The sequence below is a fragment of the Numenius arquata genome, chromosome 4 (assembly GCF_964106895.1).
Source record: "Numenius arquata chromosome 4, bNumArq3.hap1.1, whole genome shotgun sequence".
NCBI classification, from domain to species: domain Eukaryota; kingdom Metazoa; phylum Chordata; class Aves; order Charadriiformes; family Scolopacidae; genus Numenius; species Numenius arquata.
In genome coordinates, this window is record NC_133579.1 from 64,566,562 (window position 1) to 64,583,593 (window position 17,032).

General features: G+C 35.4%; 1 protein-coding gene across 4 annotated transcripts in view; it reads left to right on the top strand.

Moving 5' to 3' along the window:
- DTNBP1 (dystrobrevin binding protein 1) overlaps nucleotides 1–17,032 on the top strand; it is a 71,264-nt gene that overhangs the window by 4,907 nt on the left and 49,325 nt on the right. For all 4 annotated transcript variants that reach the window (XM_074146402.1, XM_074146403.1, XM_074146404.1 and 1 more), the window contains 3 exons: nucleotides 611–671; nucleotides 4,980–5,112; nucleotides 12,848–12,980. In XM_074146402.1, coding sequence (XP_074002503.1) covers nucleotides 611–671; nucleotides 4,980–5,112; nucleotides 12,848–12,980 — 327 coding nt within the window. The remainder of the gene's footprint in view (nucleotides 1–610; nucleotides 672–4,979; nucleotides 5,113–12,847; nucleotides 12,981–17,032) is intronic.

Genomic DNA, 17,032 nt, shown 5'->3' on the forward strand with positions numbered 1-17,032 from the left:
AGTTTGGGGTCTAATGCACAGGGTTGAAGGAGACCAGCACTGCAGCCCAGCCTGTGGTTTTAATTTATGCTTTATAGCTTTTACATATTTGATATGGTTTCATTTTATTATAATTGAGACAGTATGCCTTTCATTGCCATGAAAAGAAAGTGTATTCCATGTGTATTTAATTGGATATTTTCTGAATAACAGATGCTATTTGCATTATACATCTCCTTTGTATTTTTATCTTTAAAAAAAAAAATAATCTATTCTCTTTTTTGGGGGGGAGTGGAGTTGTGATTACAATCTTGTTAATTTTTTTCATTTTCTTAGTGAAACTGGGTTCCAAGTAGTGCTTAAGGCTTTGATGTGTAGTCTTGCACATATTGCTCGGTCCATTTAGCTCTTAATGTAAGCTAGCTTTTTAAAAAACATGAATCACTTTTTCTTTGAAATAAATTATTTCTTACTTTCTATTTCTTTCTGGTATTTACTGTTCTACCAAGACAATCATGCAGCTTTTTAAACTGTTATTTCTGGTAGTCCCTGTAAATATAAGCACATTGACATCCTCTTCCTTTGTAAAGAGAACACACTAAAAATAGTCATTTGTCTTTCTTCTCTTTAGATATGAAGATGCTTGGGCTGCCCTTCACAAAGGAGCCAAAGATTGTGCAAAAGCTGGAGAGGTGAGAAAAAATAGCAATGCGACAACTGAAATATTTTTAAATGTCTAAATAATTTTAAACTAAAGTTTTCAGTACCTGTGTACTGGGTTGACCCTGGCCACTAGGTAAGTACCCACACAGCCTTGTTCACTCCGCCACCAGTGGGACGTAGGAGAGAACAGGAAGACCCAAAATGAGAAAACTCATGGTTTGAGATATAAGACAGTTTAATAATTGAGGGACGGAGGAAAAATGAGTGTTGCAAAAACAGTCACTTATGACCTCCCACAAGCCGGCCAATGCCCAGCCAGTCTCAGAACAATGGTTACATTGTAAGACCCAACCCAAAGTTTTTATTGTTGCCCGTGATATTAGATGGTATGAAATATCCGTTTGGCCAATGGTCAACTGTTCTGGCTGTGTCCCCACCCAGCTTCTTGCCCGACCCTAGCCTATTCACTGTGGGAGGAGTGGGGAAGAGAGAAAGCCTTGATGCTGTACAAGTACATTGTTCAGCAATATCCAAAACATTGGTGTGTTATCAACACTGTTTTGGACAGAAATCCAAGGCACAGCACCATATGGACTGCTGTGAAGAAAATTAACTCTATCCCAGCTGGATCCAGTACAACGAATATAATGAAAAAGTAATGCTCCATATTGCTACTTGGGAAAAATGCCAAGTTGCATTGTTTTTCACTGTAGTTTTAAGATGGTGTTTGACAGGAAGCTGGTAGAATGGACTAGAATGTCCAGTTCCTCTTGTTTCTCACATCACTTCCAGATTTGATGGTACTCAGCCTACAATTAATATTCCTAAAGTATTAAATATAGATATTGTAAACATAGAAACTCTGTGATCGTGTTTCTAACAAGATATCAGCTAACCAGAATTATCTGAAGTTCATTCTCCTGATTACTTTCTGCTATTTCAATTACAATAAGAAACATTGAGTATAAGAATTTCCTCGTGCTTTCAAAGTACTCTTCAACTGATACATTGACACCCAGAATTTCTCACCTTTGGTCCTTTTTCAGATAGTTGCAATCACTTAGTGTGCTTAAGTGGGCATGTTTAGTTTGGAGGAGGCTGAGGGGGGACCTCATTGCGCTCTACAACTACCTGAAAGGAGGTTATAGAGAGGTGGGTGTTGGCCTCTTCTCCCAAGTGAATAATGGCAGGACCAGAGGAAATGGTCTGAAGTTGCAGCAGGGGAGGTTTAGATTAGATATTAGGAAGAATTACTTTACTGAGAGAGTGGTCGGGCACTGGAACAGCCTGCCCAGGGAGGTGGTGGAGTCGCCATCCCTGGAAGTATTTAAGAAACGTGTAGACACAGCACTTCAGGGCATGCTGTAGTGCCCGAGATTGTTGGTTTGTGTCTGTTTGTGGGTGGGGTGGGGTGTGGTTGTGGGCGTTTGGTTTGGTTTGGTTTTGGTGTTCTGGGATTTTTTGGGTGTGTTGGTTTTGGGGTTTTTTTTTGTGGGTTTTTTTTTTTGTTGGTTGGACTCGATCTCAAAGGTCCTATCCAACCAAAAATATTCTGTGATTAAGTAAAAAATATTAATTATATCAGCTTACTGTTTTCTTGTGGGATGTGTTAGGTATAGAAGGATATTGGGAAGTATGACCTTGTCAGAATGTGACAAGATGATGATGGTAAAAATAAGACATATCCAAAAGTTCAGGTGGTTAGTATCTGCACTCTTCTGCAATTATTTGAAAGATTATAAATTAGCTGGGAATATTGAGACTGCTTAAGACGTCTCAACCTTGACAATAAATAGCACTGTAAACAGGAAATAATAATGTAAACAATAATGTAATGCAAACAGTTGCCAAAATTATGTTGCATGCTACTGCTTTAGCTCTTTAAAAGCTCTGGAGAGGGCTGGGAAAGTATAGAACATACTTGGGGTTGGTGCGTGTTGGTGGGTTAGTATCAGTGTAGGGCTGTTGCCTGACACTGTTTGCTGCCCTCTCCTACCGGGCAGGAAACAGCAAGGTTTGACTTGTCTGGCTGAAAATATTGAGGAAGTATCTGTGTTTTCTCCTCATTTTGTTCAGTTTTCCTGTCCTGGAAGTAAAGTGATAAGTTTTGTGGTTTATTTCTGGAATGAAGGCAAGGAAAACTTCCAATAAGTGCTACCAATGCATTGCTCTGCTCTTTTGGAGGTTTGCACCAGACTTTCCATTTCAAACCCTGTTTAAGGGGCAGACAGTGTAAGCTGGGTGGCCATGATGCAGAGCAGGACTGAGCTGTGGGGTTCTCTGTCCTGGCTGAAATCTTCACTTTGGCTGCATCCTCCCTGACTTTTCAGGTTTCCTTAGGAGTCTTCTCTGTATCTTTTTCAAATGGATAAAATACTCACTGCTTAATGTATTTTGAAGAGGTGTATTTAGGGTAAGAAATGTATTATGTTATGTTCTTCTTTCTCTTGCATAATAGTGTGGCCCACTTTTTGCACGCATTCCAGTGAAAACCTTCAGGTTTTGGACATGAAGTTCTCTCTGCCAGCTTTATGTGTTTTATTGCTCATGATGATTTTTTTTTAGAAGATCTCTTAAATTACTTGCTTACAATTTTGTAATATGTTCAGTAGTTTGCTTTAAAAATTGTAGTTCTGAAAACAATGTGAGGTTTCATATATATAAACCCAATGCAACCTTAATCTCACATACTACGACTGCTTGGGATAATTAGAATGAGAAACTTCCAAAAAAAGTCTGAAATTTTCCATGAAATTCATGTTTACTTTTGGGAGAATCCAAAATATGTATTGCTCGTGAGTTTTTGTTGCTTTTTTATAAAAATAGAAAGCACAGGGTTCAATAAAATAAGAATTGTATAAGCTAAGCCCACAGGATTGACTGTGCTATATCAGCCCTAAAGGTCCACTTTGTCCAGTACCAGATAAACTACTTGTGTTGTCTTATTTTAAAATGTTGAATAGAGAAGGGAAAGTGAAAATTTTGAGCTTTAATTGAAATCAAAAGCTCAATTTTATTGAGCTTAATAAGCTACACTCTTACAGTGTTAAATTATAGGTGCTAGCTACCAGTTCCATCTACAAAATTGTCCTAAGAATATTGCTTTTAGATGATTGTAATTTTAGCTGTCTTCATTTATCTCTGGGCTGAATTGTTTTTCTGGTGTTTGCCCCCATCTTGTGGTGTTTGGGGTTTTTTTTGGTGTGCTTTACTGTTTAATTGATATAAATTCTATATCTTGTTCTCAATATTAGACTTGGCTTTATTTAAATAAGGATGTTGGTCTTCTGAAGTGAATGTTTCATTACTCACTGAGCTTTGGAATAAGTTTTCAAACCTTGTCTGGTAAAACAGGATGGCTTTTTAACAGGGATAGGTAGCTGGGGGAATTTGGAAATGGGAGAAGTTGTCATTCTTCTAAAAGAATCTGTCTGAAGTGGGTAGAATTGTAAATCTTTGAGAACTTCCTTTGCCGGTTGCTCAGACTTTTTCAGTTTCTGCAACTAAATTCTACAAAACTGAGGAATTCAGAATGCAGATACAGCCATGGGCTGCAGCTCTGTGCAAGAGGAAGAATGGGTAATGGAACTAAGAGCAGGGAAACTATAACTGAATCATCTCAAGTTTAAGGGAAATATTTGTTACCTAAGGTCTTTTGATCTTGCTGTTTTTCATAGAATCTGACCTATATAAATAAAACTTTTAAGCAATGTATCCTCATCTCATTATACTATTGTATAATAAAACCTAGGAAGAATCAAACAATAAAAATTGACTAATATAGAAGCGTGTTCTTGAAGACTTGCAACTACTGCAGTTAAACTTAACTCGAGCAAAAAAGCAGGACTGTTATAAAGGCAACTGTTTTTTTAAATGTAATTCATTTTATTTCATTTTCTAGAATATTTTGAATGTGCAGTTTTCAGTTTCGTTGTTAAGATTAAATCAGTATGACTAGCAACATTAAACTCTTATTGATCTACATAAGCCTGACATTGCAGCACTGCAGTGTTATTGTGTACCAGTGCAATACGGCTGTCAAAATTCCAGATGCATGTTATTTACAGTTAATAAAACCTATAAAATATTTTCTACAGTGATTAGTATATTGAGAAATAACTTTTTATTTTGTTTTGATCAATGCATTTCAATATAAATATTTCATACTACAGGGGTTTTTTTGAGCATGTTTACTTGAGAAGTTCACAAGTGGCAGTGCTGTAGGCTTGCTGTGCAGACCTTATGCTTGCAGATGCATTAATCCTAAAAAAATTACTGAGATGCTCATAAATAGATACATAAATTTGCAAGTAAAGTAAAGAACCTCTTTGTTTCAGCTGGTGGATAGTGAAGTTGTGATGCTTTCTGCACATTGGGAGAAGAAAAGGAACAGTCTGGTGGAACTACAGGATCAGCTTCAACAAATACCTGTTTTTTTAGCAGATTTGGAATGCCTCACGGCAAGCCTAGGTAAGGGTTTATAGACGTAATAAGCATTCAAGTCAGTACAGAGGATTAGACTAAAGTTCAACTGTTGTGAGCTTTACAATTATAGAATTTAATTTTTCTTCCCAAACACATCCTTTCTATTGTAAAACAGTCATTCTTAAGTTAACTGATTTTGTAAAAGAGCAAAATTAGTAGTGGTTGCTTTCCCAGTAGTTAAAATGTTGTATGGAACTTGATGATCTTTAAGGTCCCTTCCAACTCTAATGATTCTATGATTCATTATTTAAAAAAAAAAACCAAACGTGACAACTGCATATCTTGTAGTGAACAGCTGAAAACTTATTCTTGAAGTATTTTTACATTTCTGAGTAGTGTGAACACTCATATATGTAGTTGCTTCTCTTCGTTTGAGTCTATGTCATTTTATATAATAATTTGTTTTAAATCATCGTTTGGAAAGGAGGTTGTGGGAATTTACCTGGCTTGGGACACTTTCAAGGCAGAAACTTTTTGTTGAGAGTAATTGTTGGTTCCAAAGCTGGCTTCCATAGCTGAAGTAAGCTATTCTGAAGTGATACCCAGCTTTTTCATAGGTGAAACTAGCAATGCTACATATTAAGGTTACCAAATACTTCATGTTGGTTAGATGACTTCCAATTTTTATAACTTCACCAAATTTTAACCTGTTGGTTTAATATAAAAGATGAAAAGATAGATAGATGAATGCTTTAGTGGAAACCTCTCATGCAAAACAGTTGATCCACTGTTGAAAATGAAATTAGGAAAAAATATTCTGGCCTCTTAGTCTCTCAAAAGCTCTCAGCCTTGAAATGGGGCTGTAGTGTTTGACAAGCAGCAAGCCTTTCTGTCAACAGTAGGCCTCTTGCTGCCTCCATGAAAATCTATTCAAGTTACATCAAATTAAAGTTTTGAAAAACTGCTGTCTGTTCATGAATTTTAGCAGTGAAGTTCCTCAGGGACTCTGCCTGCACTATTCTTACACTAGCTGGGAAGCATGCAGAAATTCTTCATGTAATTGCAGCTCTTGTTTTTTGTGGGGTGGGCTGGATTTGTGTGCTGGCATCTGATGTGAAGAAAAGGAGGGTTCTTTTCTGTGTTCAAAGGCTAATTTCTCATTCTTTTATGGTCAGTGGATATGCACAAATCGGCTTTTGTTCCTTGGTAGGCTGGTAATAACTTTGCTATTTCTTTCTGAACCAAGGAACTTATTTCATTTTTTATTAGAATTTTCTTATACCACCTTGCTTAATAAGACTTTATCATGTGTGTTAACCATTTAATGTTGGCTTTTCAAAAAGTTCAGTTATTTTCTAAGGAAATGTCAATTCAAATAATGATTTGTTTAAGTACTGATTTTAATATCGTCACGCACAAAGTGATGCAGTCCATTCGTAGACCAAAGATAAACAATATGATAAAAACCTAATGGAATTGTCTTTATAGTTCATAACTGCAAATGCTATAAATCCTAATGAATTGGGGTTACCTTCCCATTCCTAATGTTATAGTTTTATAGACCAGAATTAATCTCAACCTGATTGTAGAATTACTTGGTCAGTGTCCACAGAATATTTTTGATACTGCTCAAGCAGGATTTAAGGAAGCATTATCCAGTCTGCTCAGGGAAGTTAATGAATTTTGGATAAGGTTGTGAGATTTGAACCTCATGTGTTAGATTTCAAGTAATTTAACTGGACATTTTTATCATTTCCTCCTAACGAATGTGAGGTTGAGGGTTTTGGAATTGTGTTTTTCTGATAAGTTTTGTAGAGTCTATTTGAAGAGAAAGATATTGAATTTGGTATATATTATATCTACACTTCTGGAAGTGATTTACCAGAAATTTGCTGTGATATTCTGCTTACTGTTTCAAGTTTTTATAACTCTGAACTTTCTGCTTTTTATCAATGTAAACTGTATTCAGTCTTCCAAGAGATGACTAATACTGTGGCAGTGAATTTTAAATATGAGTGAAACATTCTGTAAAAAAAATATGTGAATATAGAATTATAAACTGCTGTGTCCCGAGTTGTGCATCCAAGATGTAATTTGGCTGATCTTCATCATTTCAGAAAAGTACTATTTCTGTGTTGTGATACGATATGGTTCTAATAAATCTATTAATGCTTTCATTTTGGAAGTAGACAGGGAGCCCTGGCTGCTTTTGATAAAAGAAATTTTAGATAATGGAAATGAGCCTTTTTGGTGACCTATTTAAAATTGGTATGAGTCATGTACAGAGTCTTCAGCTTTTCCTGTGTATTACGAGACATTTTCATTAGCACTTCATAAAAAGTCCTTTAACTTAGGTACTCGCATTATCAATCATCCCTCACTTCAAGTAAAAAGTCTGTGACTTCATTTGATAAATTTATTGTATTGCTCAACGTCTTGTAGCTACTGTTGAAAACTTTGAAGAAAAAATTACTCTCATGTAAAAGTGAAAAAGACAGTTATTGCCCTTTCAAGATCCAGAATCTCAATCATCGCTTAAGCCAATTTTCATTTGAGATGTTGTAGAAAATACCTGCTTGCTGATATCTGACATACTTGTCCTGATATGAAATATGCTTTATGTTTGAGCAGGGGCATTTTGCTTAAATATCTGTTTTGATTTCAGCACATCAATGCGCACAAACCTTGATCCAAATCCAATTTTTCTTTTTTTTTTTTTTTTTTAAACAGCAAATGTTAAGCATCAGCTTGATATTGATTTCAGAAAGTCAGGTCATGAACATGGGTGACAGATCCAATGTAGGGTGAAAGTATTTAGACTGGTGAGACTGGGAAGAAAGTAAGGCTGGGTATATATTCACAGAAATTTAAGCCATTGCTTCCTTATCTTTAATAAATATTTTTTTCCGAGTATTGGTAAGAGGAGTGTCTAAATTCATTAGGGAAACAGAAACTTTTTGCATTGCTTAGGAGAAGTATCCTTGTTTATATCTTGAGCAGAAGGGCATGCTTTATTTTCAGAGTATTTATCGAGTATGAAAGTTGCCATTTTCTAGCTTTCCAAAATTCAATCCAATTTGTTCAAAGAAGAACAAATATTTTGCATAAAAGGAAAAAAAAAAAAGAAGAGGCCATGTGCCCTTTGTTTCAGGAGTGGGATTAAAGTCTTCCTAATGGCCTCTTCAGACATTAAGGAAATGTAGTAAAACTTATGAAATTAAAGGTCACAGTGATTATAATATCTTTTTTCATTGACTACAAGAATTTTATTTTGGTAACATTTGAACTACCTTAAGAACTTAATATCCCATATTTTGGGTACTTGTTTTGCAGCAAAAATGTATGTTTTAATGAAGTACAGTTGTTTTTTAATTTCTTGATAAAAATGCCAAAAATTTTTCTAGTTTGAATAATGAAATATACTTCCAGAACCATCTTGTACTCTGAGATTATAGAATTTGATTTTTGTTCATTTCATCAGTTTGTAGACAACCTCTAAAGCAGTACTTTTAAGAAGAAAAAGTGGAGTAACAGCCCATAGACTTATCTCCTTAGGCAAGACATCAGTCTTTGGGGAAGATAAGCTATTAGTTTACTATTATCTGTTTATTAATTGTGGCTTATGACAGGATTTAGATACTAGTAGGTATTGATCAAGTAAAAGGAATTAATTCCAGACAGTATCTTAATCAAGATTTTTCACAGAGCTGGCATTTGAACTCAGACTTCTGAATTGTTTGGTTACTTAAATAACAGTTTCTTTTTTGTTACTGTGTGGCAGTTGGTTAGTGATTTGCAGTTAGGAAAATGTTTAAAGAAAATCATATTTTATTTATTATTAAACTGTTTTTCTAACTGTTTGGTTGTTTAAAAGACACTGATACTTTTCATGCTTTTGTGAGTTTCATTGTTTGAGATGAAACAGCATTTGTGTTTTACTGAGGAAAATCAGGAAAACCAGGAAATTTAAATAATACAGTACGATGATACTTATGTTCAACAGGAAGTTTTTCTTTCGTAGGTTCCAGGGCAGGATGCTTCAGCGGAGAGGGTTGTTGTATAAGGTAGAGGTGTGAATGTGTATATATATAGATATATATAAGGCATATAGTTTGCTGTTGTAAACTTGAAAATGTTGGTGGCTTGGAATACAGAAGGAAAAATATCCTAGTATACTTGCTATGTAGTTTCAGCAAAGAAGCTATTTCACCTTCTTGTGAATGGTATGATACTAGCTGGATTTAAGATCTTTTCTTTAAAAACAAATAAAAATTGAGAGCTAGTAGAACTGTAAGTATGTTAAAGAATTTTTTTCAAGTGTTGCAGCTGAATTGAGCTTTTCCTGTATATATATGTCTTTCGCTGCTCATTTTAAGTTTAGTAATCTGTGTCCCTGTTTGACCTAGAGGTAGAGAGAATTTCTTTAACGTAATTGTTTACATCCTTTCTGTTTTCTGCCTTTTGGGCTTTTAGTCAGAAAACAAATTAACTTTGTAAAAATTTCTTTCGTGCTCCTTGGTCACTCCTGTTGTTTTGGTGGCCAGGACAGTTCAGGGAGGCTGCATTTAAAGTTATAGTAGGAAAAACTGAGAACTCTAATATTTTCTGATATACAGCTGTCATATAGCTTTTCTAATAATTTTTGTACTACTGTAGAACTACAGGTTACATAGCTCTCAGTTAAAAAAAATTTTATGTGGTAAATTTAAATTAGCTAAACTTTAGGAAAAAAGTGTTTTCAGGAACAATATTGGGTTTTGTGATTCTTGAATTCTAGATCATTACTTCAGTACCCGAGTGGCTGCAAAACAGTGCACATTGATGGAAGATAATTCAGTCTGATATCATCCGATCAGCAGATCAGATACTTTAAAAAAAATAAAACTATTATAAATATACTTTATAAAAAACTTTAAAAAAAAATTAAAACTAGGAAGTAAAGCTTTTAAAAGTGCTGTTATACCTGTGATAGCGTAAGAAATACAGGCCAAACTAATATAATTGTAACGATGTCACCTGAAGAACAAGTTTTTTTTTTTTCAGCTATCTAATAAATATTATCTCTACCAAGTGTGGCATATTACTATACAGGAAAATTACTATACAATGGATTTTCTCCAGCCTCCTTAAAAGTAATAAGAGGAGATATTTTTCTCCTTCATAGCAATGCTGTTTCAGAGCAAGATGGTGGTTGTTGCCTGACCACTTGATTGTGGGATTTCTTGAAGAGCTGAAAAAGAAGTAGTAGTCTTGCAGGTATTCTTTAGAACGTTAGCTGGCTTTCTGTATGGGGCAGATTGATTCTAGGTGCCACTGTGAGCTATAAACTGGAAGTGAATTTATAGATTTAATATTTTTCTAAATACCTTTTTAAAAGTATGAGCTTATTTATCTGTGAATATAGATAAGAGCTGTTCCAAGCATTATAGCTTAAGTTTCAAAATTGTAAGTTTGGGGTTTTTTTTCATTTATCAAATAACTATGTAGCTTTGTTTGGAATTTGCTTTTTATTCACGCATTCTCATTTGGGTAAGAGAGATGTTAATTCACAACTGTAGCTGTTGCTATTGCTATGGAGCTAGTCTTCAGGGTTTTTTTGTGAAAAGCAACTAAGTTTTCTTTCACTTCAGAAAGGAAAAAATTCTGAAACTTCAGTTGCAGTAAAGTGGGATTGTTGTCTTCTGGAGACATCTTAAGTATTCATTCCTGTTTTTCGGGAGCACTGTTTTCTGCAGTTCCCACTAGAGGCTGCTCAAATGCTAGTGCTAGGAATCAATTGCCCTCTAGAATTCACTTTTCTTCATTCTTTTTATTTTCCTGTTCTTTGTTGTTGTCTTTTAATATTATTTCAATAGCAAGTACAGCAAAGCAGGTGGTGAGGTTTTTAAGTGGAAAAAACAGTGGTTCTTGATAGGTACCTTAGTAAATTATCTTGAGCCCTGCTGTGTTTGTGAATTTTACAAATTAATAAGTGAGCAATCATTCTGAAAAGCAAGCTAGCATAATACAGACGTTTGGATTTTAATGCACTCAGAAAAGTCCATTTTTTAAGCAAAAAGAGACCACCAGTTATAACTGCAGTCATGATATTGCCCTTTGAATACATCTGGATTTTGTGAAAGAAAGTGGAGTATGTGGTAAACAATGCATGGTATACATCACAGTCTGTAGAACTGAAAACTTTTTTTTTTCTCAAACTTATACATTAATTGTTAACTGTTTCCCGCTGCCCCCTCCACCCCTTTTTTTTCTTCCCCCAAGAGATCTGTATACAGATAAATAACTTAAGGAAATCTTTTCTGATTATATGATTTCCCTTTCTAATTGTTATGGAGCGCTACCTTACTTGTTAAAGACTAAAAAAATCTTATTAAGTAATAGGAGCTGAACATATGAATGTGCATGCTTGTTTATGAGGTCTTAACTTCTGCTTTTCTAGGGGGACCACTAGGATAGCAATTTCTAATTGAGTAATGGCAAAGAAAGTTGAAATTTTGTGTACTCCAAGTAGAATGGCCAAACCAGAACTGAAGATTTGACTGATGCCTTCAACTTGCCATTTCCTTCTTTTGAGCATCCAAAACATGTTAACTTTAAATCACTTTTTTCTACCTTGAACTTAATAGTTCTTGTCTTGCTTTATGAAGATTGTGTTTGTCTGTATAGGCGAAGGTGAAACACAGCCATTTGCCAAAACTCAGAGTTGCTTTAGGTTTTCTGCTATTTCATTCCATCATCTGTGTAGTTCTTTACATCAGCAATTAAGTTTGTACACTGCAACAGATTAGTGAATCTGTCTCTGAACTGCAAACTATCTTCTATTCTTTGGTTGCTAGAATGTGACTTATCCTTCCTCCTGCAATTTACGTTCCCTCTGGTATAGGAGGAGTCCTGGCAAAAGGGTGAATAATAGTCCTGTATTCAGACAGGTCCATCCCAGAGTGACTACCTGGTTAGAGTTTGGGAAAACAGTTTTTCTACTTTGGCATCCTGAGGAGGGACATGGAGTTCAGCATTAATCACCTGCAGGGAGAATGATCCTGTGATACAAGATTCAAATGAGATTATTCAGGTCAGAAGAGACCTCAGGAGTTCTGTAGTCCAAGTTTCTACTCAAAACAGGGTGAGCTATGAGATGAAACGCCCTGAGAAACCTGATTTTATAGTTGATACTTTTAAGTTGAGACAGAGCAATTATGGTTAAACAGGAGACTAAGAGGTTTTGCATGGTTTTAAGTGCATGGGTATATAAAATAGCTAAATCTAGAGATTTGTCTGTCAGTAAACTTTCAAAGACTGTATTCTTTTATATTATCATGAGGTCATTTAAAAGTTAAAAATTCTCTCAGTATGTTTTATTTTTGCTTCATTTGAATAATTTAATATTAGTACTGGGTTTGGTCAGCACAGTTTTATTCCTCAGACTGGTAGCAGGCAGGAAGGGCTAAACTGACAGTGCCCGAGAAGCAGAGTTACATTATGAGTTCTGGAAGCTTCTCTTGCTGAAGCGTAGACCACAAACCTGTGAGACCAAGATGCTGGGGCAGATATAGTGGTTCAGCATCTTACTGCGAAGGGAACCTCAGATCTCCCTTAACATGTCTCTGCTGTCATTCTTTACAGTGTGATATGAACTGAGATTTATTTATCTTTTTGAGACACTTAATATATGTGTAATTATTACCATCTTAATTACATACCTTTTTGAATTCTTGTTTCTGTTCAGGTGAGTTGTACATCTATTGATACAATTTGATATTCATATAAGTATTTCTTACAGCCCAGCTAGAGGCAAACTTTGAGGAAATGGAGAATCATCTATTGTGTCTTGAGGACCTGTGTGAACAGTGTGAGTTGGAAAGATACAAATGTATGCAGACATTACAGCTGGAAAACTACAAGAAAACAAAAAGGTAAATAAAACAATTGCTAAAAATACAAGCCTTCAGTGATTATTTTTTCCCTATATATGATATAATCCCTTTTATTTTCATCTCTTAAAGAAACAGTAGTCTTTGACGGGAAGTTGCAAATTTATTAATAGATTCATTGAATGTTGGTCTAACTTGGTGATGAACAAAAGAGTGCGTGTCTTTGGAAAATTATTCCTACATTGTTAAGATGAAGTCGTACTTATTGTCTATAAACAAGTGGAGTAATGGCTAGTGTTAATAAGGACTGATAAATTGTTGTTTCTTTTCATCCCTTGCCCTGTTTTTTGATTTATTTTTTTTTTCCCCCGTGTACTTGTAAAGTTAGGAACTGTATTTTCCTCTATCTTCCTTTCAGTCTGCCATTCTCTTACTTGCAAAACCAGGCATTACTACTTGGAATCAAAGTTCAATGTGTAGCAGTATGTGTGAAAAGTCAGAACCTCCAACTCTTGAGGTTCATGTTTACCTAAAAGATAAAGTACTGAGACTGACAGTGTCAAAAGTAACCTTACTGAAGGAGATAAGAAAAGCTATATTAAGTCCATTATATAAATGAGGAAACGAGGGGTCAAATTGAAGCAATTTGTCAAAGACAGTCTCTGACAGCCTGTGTTAGGGAGCAGTGGGTAGATGCAGATGCTGACAGACCTGGAGCCAGCACTGACATGGGGATAACCAGGTTACTTGATCTCTCCAACCAGGTGTCCTCCTGTTAGCCAGGGGAAGCACCCTGGCACCCTCCTCACTTCTCTTGATTGCAGAAGCAAGTTTGACTTGGAATGACTGGTTTGGTTTACAGTCTTAATTAGGATGTGGTGATCAGGGGCGCAGGACTGCACCAGGCAGCACTGGTCACATTTCGCATAGCTTACCTGTTTTCCTCTTTTTTGACCCTCCTTTTGCTATTTTTGTAGCTCTTTTTCTTTTTTTTTTTTTTTAATCCCAGTCTCCTCTCAAGTAAACAATCCACCCCTAATTACTTTTTCCCTATTGGTCCTGGTTTTGCTACTCAAATTTGGTATTTCTGATACTGTTACGTAGGGAATCTTGGCCTTCTGTGGTGTTACAGATAGGGTTATGGAAGTACTGCTGGCGTTGCAAGTTCTGCCTCCAGAAGGTCCCCGATACCTTAAAGATCCCCCTTCAATTTTTTGTGAAGTTTGGCTGTTTCTAACTTAACTGGCCTTCAACCATCTGTGAAATCCAACCATCACTCATGGTACTGCCTGTAGCTTTTGTCAGTTTCTTGCTATATTATGTGTCACATCCAGCGATTTTTCATGTCATATCCTCTAGTTTTTCACAACCCATGAATTTAGCTTAACTTCAGGCCAGGGCTTCAGCAGTGGTTTTGTCGTTTTCCTGCAGCCTGGATTCTCTCTTTCCCAAGCCAGGGCAACAACATTTTCTCTTTCTCCAGGAAGAGTCAACAGTAATCAGTATGGCTGATTATTCACTTGTTCAGACCTATTTAAGTAGTTAAATATTTAATAGTAATAATTTCAAAATTCTAAATATGTGCTATTTAACCAAATAACACACAGATTTAAATGTGCATAAAGCAAGAAATTAACCCCTAAAATACAGTAATATTTCTGAAGTTTTCTGAGTTTTGTTTGTTCTCTTTGCCATCCTCTCTCCCCCTCCCATAGCCTCTGCTTTCAACATCAAAATAAAGCATTAAACTGTTGCCTACTCTGCTTAGCAGCATCTAATCAGTTCTATAAATAGAATTCTAAGCAAACTACTTAATGTAATTATAAGCTGATTACATTTGGTCAGATTTAGACAAAACAGGAAAAATGCATGTAATTTCTGGTTGATCATTACCACTGTATTTATTTAGGTAAGAAATTAACTGCTAGCTCGTTACTAGAAGGACACTTGCCAATGTAGGTACCTGAAGAGTGAACAGCCAGTTAATTTAATGTGAGTGTGATTTGTTATGTATATTTGGAACTCATTCTGTCTTCCTGTCTTTAGTGTTTGGGGTTTTTAGTGTGATACCAGCTCCGGAAAGAATCAAGTGGGGGTTCAGGAGTCTACACTCTCTCTTTAACACAAAAATTATTTTCAGGAAGTGAGTGGGTTTGTGTAACAAAAAAAAAAAGTATTTCCTGTATTTTGACAATATAGGGATGAAAACTGAGATGAACACAGACTCTAGAAATTGTGGTTATTTTAAGCATGTAACAAAGTAATTTTATTATAAAGTCACTATAGAGCTTAGGCTAGAAGCTCACGTATTTCAAGTCTTTTGAAAAATCTTTCTATGTGAAAGATTTAGAAGAAAGTGCTTTAGGTCAACGTTAAACCTTTGAAATGCAGCTTATGGTAACTATGGGAACTGATTTTCAGAAATAGGTCTCCCTATTAAATAAAGCAACTATTTCAGTTCAAACAGATTTTTTTTTTTTTTTTTCTCTTTTGTCATTGTGTTGAGTTTTAGTTTCAAAGTAGATTCATCAGTCCAAGGTGTTTTCCACAATATATTTTAAAGCCTGGTGTTTGGGGGCATCGATTGTTTTTCTGTATGCTTAACTCTAGATTTTTAATGTTGCTTTTGTTTGTTTAAAATCTATTGATCAGGGTACTAGTACTGTTGTGTGAAGTCTAGATTCCACCCTTGTTTTCTCTAGTTAGTCTTGCTGCAATTGTTTCCATGTATGTTAGCATTAAACCATGCTGGTTTGTTTCCTGTCCTTTTCTAAGTTGAGCACAATTCTTCTTCCCTTCCCTTCATCCTCCTACTGAGGATGTACTGCTTCTGATTGCAGAAAAATCACTGTGTCCTTTAGGAAGCACTGGCAGAAGCTTACTTTGGTGCCAATTTTTATGTGCACCAAATTGCAGGCTTATGGCATAAGATATAATGTTTCTGTCCTGAAGCTGTACTTCCTACGAAGCTCTTAGTACCATTTGTATCCATTACAGATGGATCACCGTTTTTTGAAACTGGAAACTCCTGGTTATTTTATCAATTAAAAGGAGCTGCCCAACTGCAACAATTTGTAGGAATACTTTGAAGATAGCAAAGAGTCCTTGTCACTGGAAATGAGTGAATACATTTCACTGTGTGTCATTGAATTTAAACATAGTTGCCTGAATTTTAATTTTTTTTAGGATGTCTTGTTTAAGAATCCTTTCTGTTTTACAGTACTTGCCTGCTTTGAGAACAGACATTGAAGGAAAACTAATGAAAACTAAAATCCTGAGTCTGAATTATACCCTGATGCTGTTGCAAACCTTAGTGGGACTAATTTTTTTTTCATTTCTGGTGAGATTTAAAGAAATGCTTTACCTGAAGAGAAAATGTTTTTGAAATGTATATTTATTCCTAATTTTTATATTTTAAAGGTTTATTTCTTGTCAGATAAAGTGTAACCTCATGCTTTGGTAATTAGTGGAGTAGATGAGGAGTTTTACAGATTGTCATAATTCTTTAGATGCATTGCAATGCTATGATGGTGATTTTTATGCTTCTGGAGGCGAAGAATGTTTGATTCATTTTCTCATTCAGAAAGGTATAAAATTTGCAGCAATTGCATTGTGTAGATTACAGATGTGTATGTGAGACAATGTCTTAATCATTTCCCACTGTTAAGTTTATTTCTTCTCTTTATGGTCTTCTGTTGGCTTTACCCCTCTTTCAGATTGCTTTGGGAGCATAAGGGACAGTAAGGATTGTTGCACTTAGATGTGGTCTTGTTTAACCTAAATGAATAATTTTTTTTTTTTACCAAGGTCAAAAGAGAGAAGATGGAAAGGGTAATACGTTGCCATATAAAATCGTGTTGCCAAAAAGAAGACTTCTATGTCTGTAGATCTTGTTTAGATCCCATAGAGTTCCTCAAGTGATAAGCTAGAACAGTACACTGTACAGTACATCTTCAGTGAGGAATCCTTCCCATCTGGCAGTGATAAATTTAAATTGTACCTTCATAACCCTTTTAAGCTTCACACGTAATTTATCAAATTAAATTTTTTATATGTAAAAACTATATCGTTGCAAATGTTTCAAAGAAGTGTAT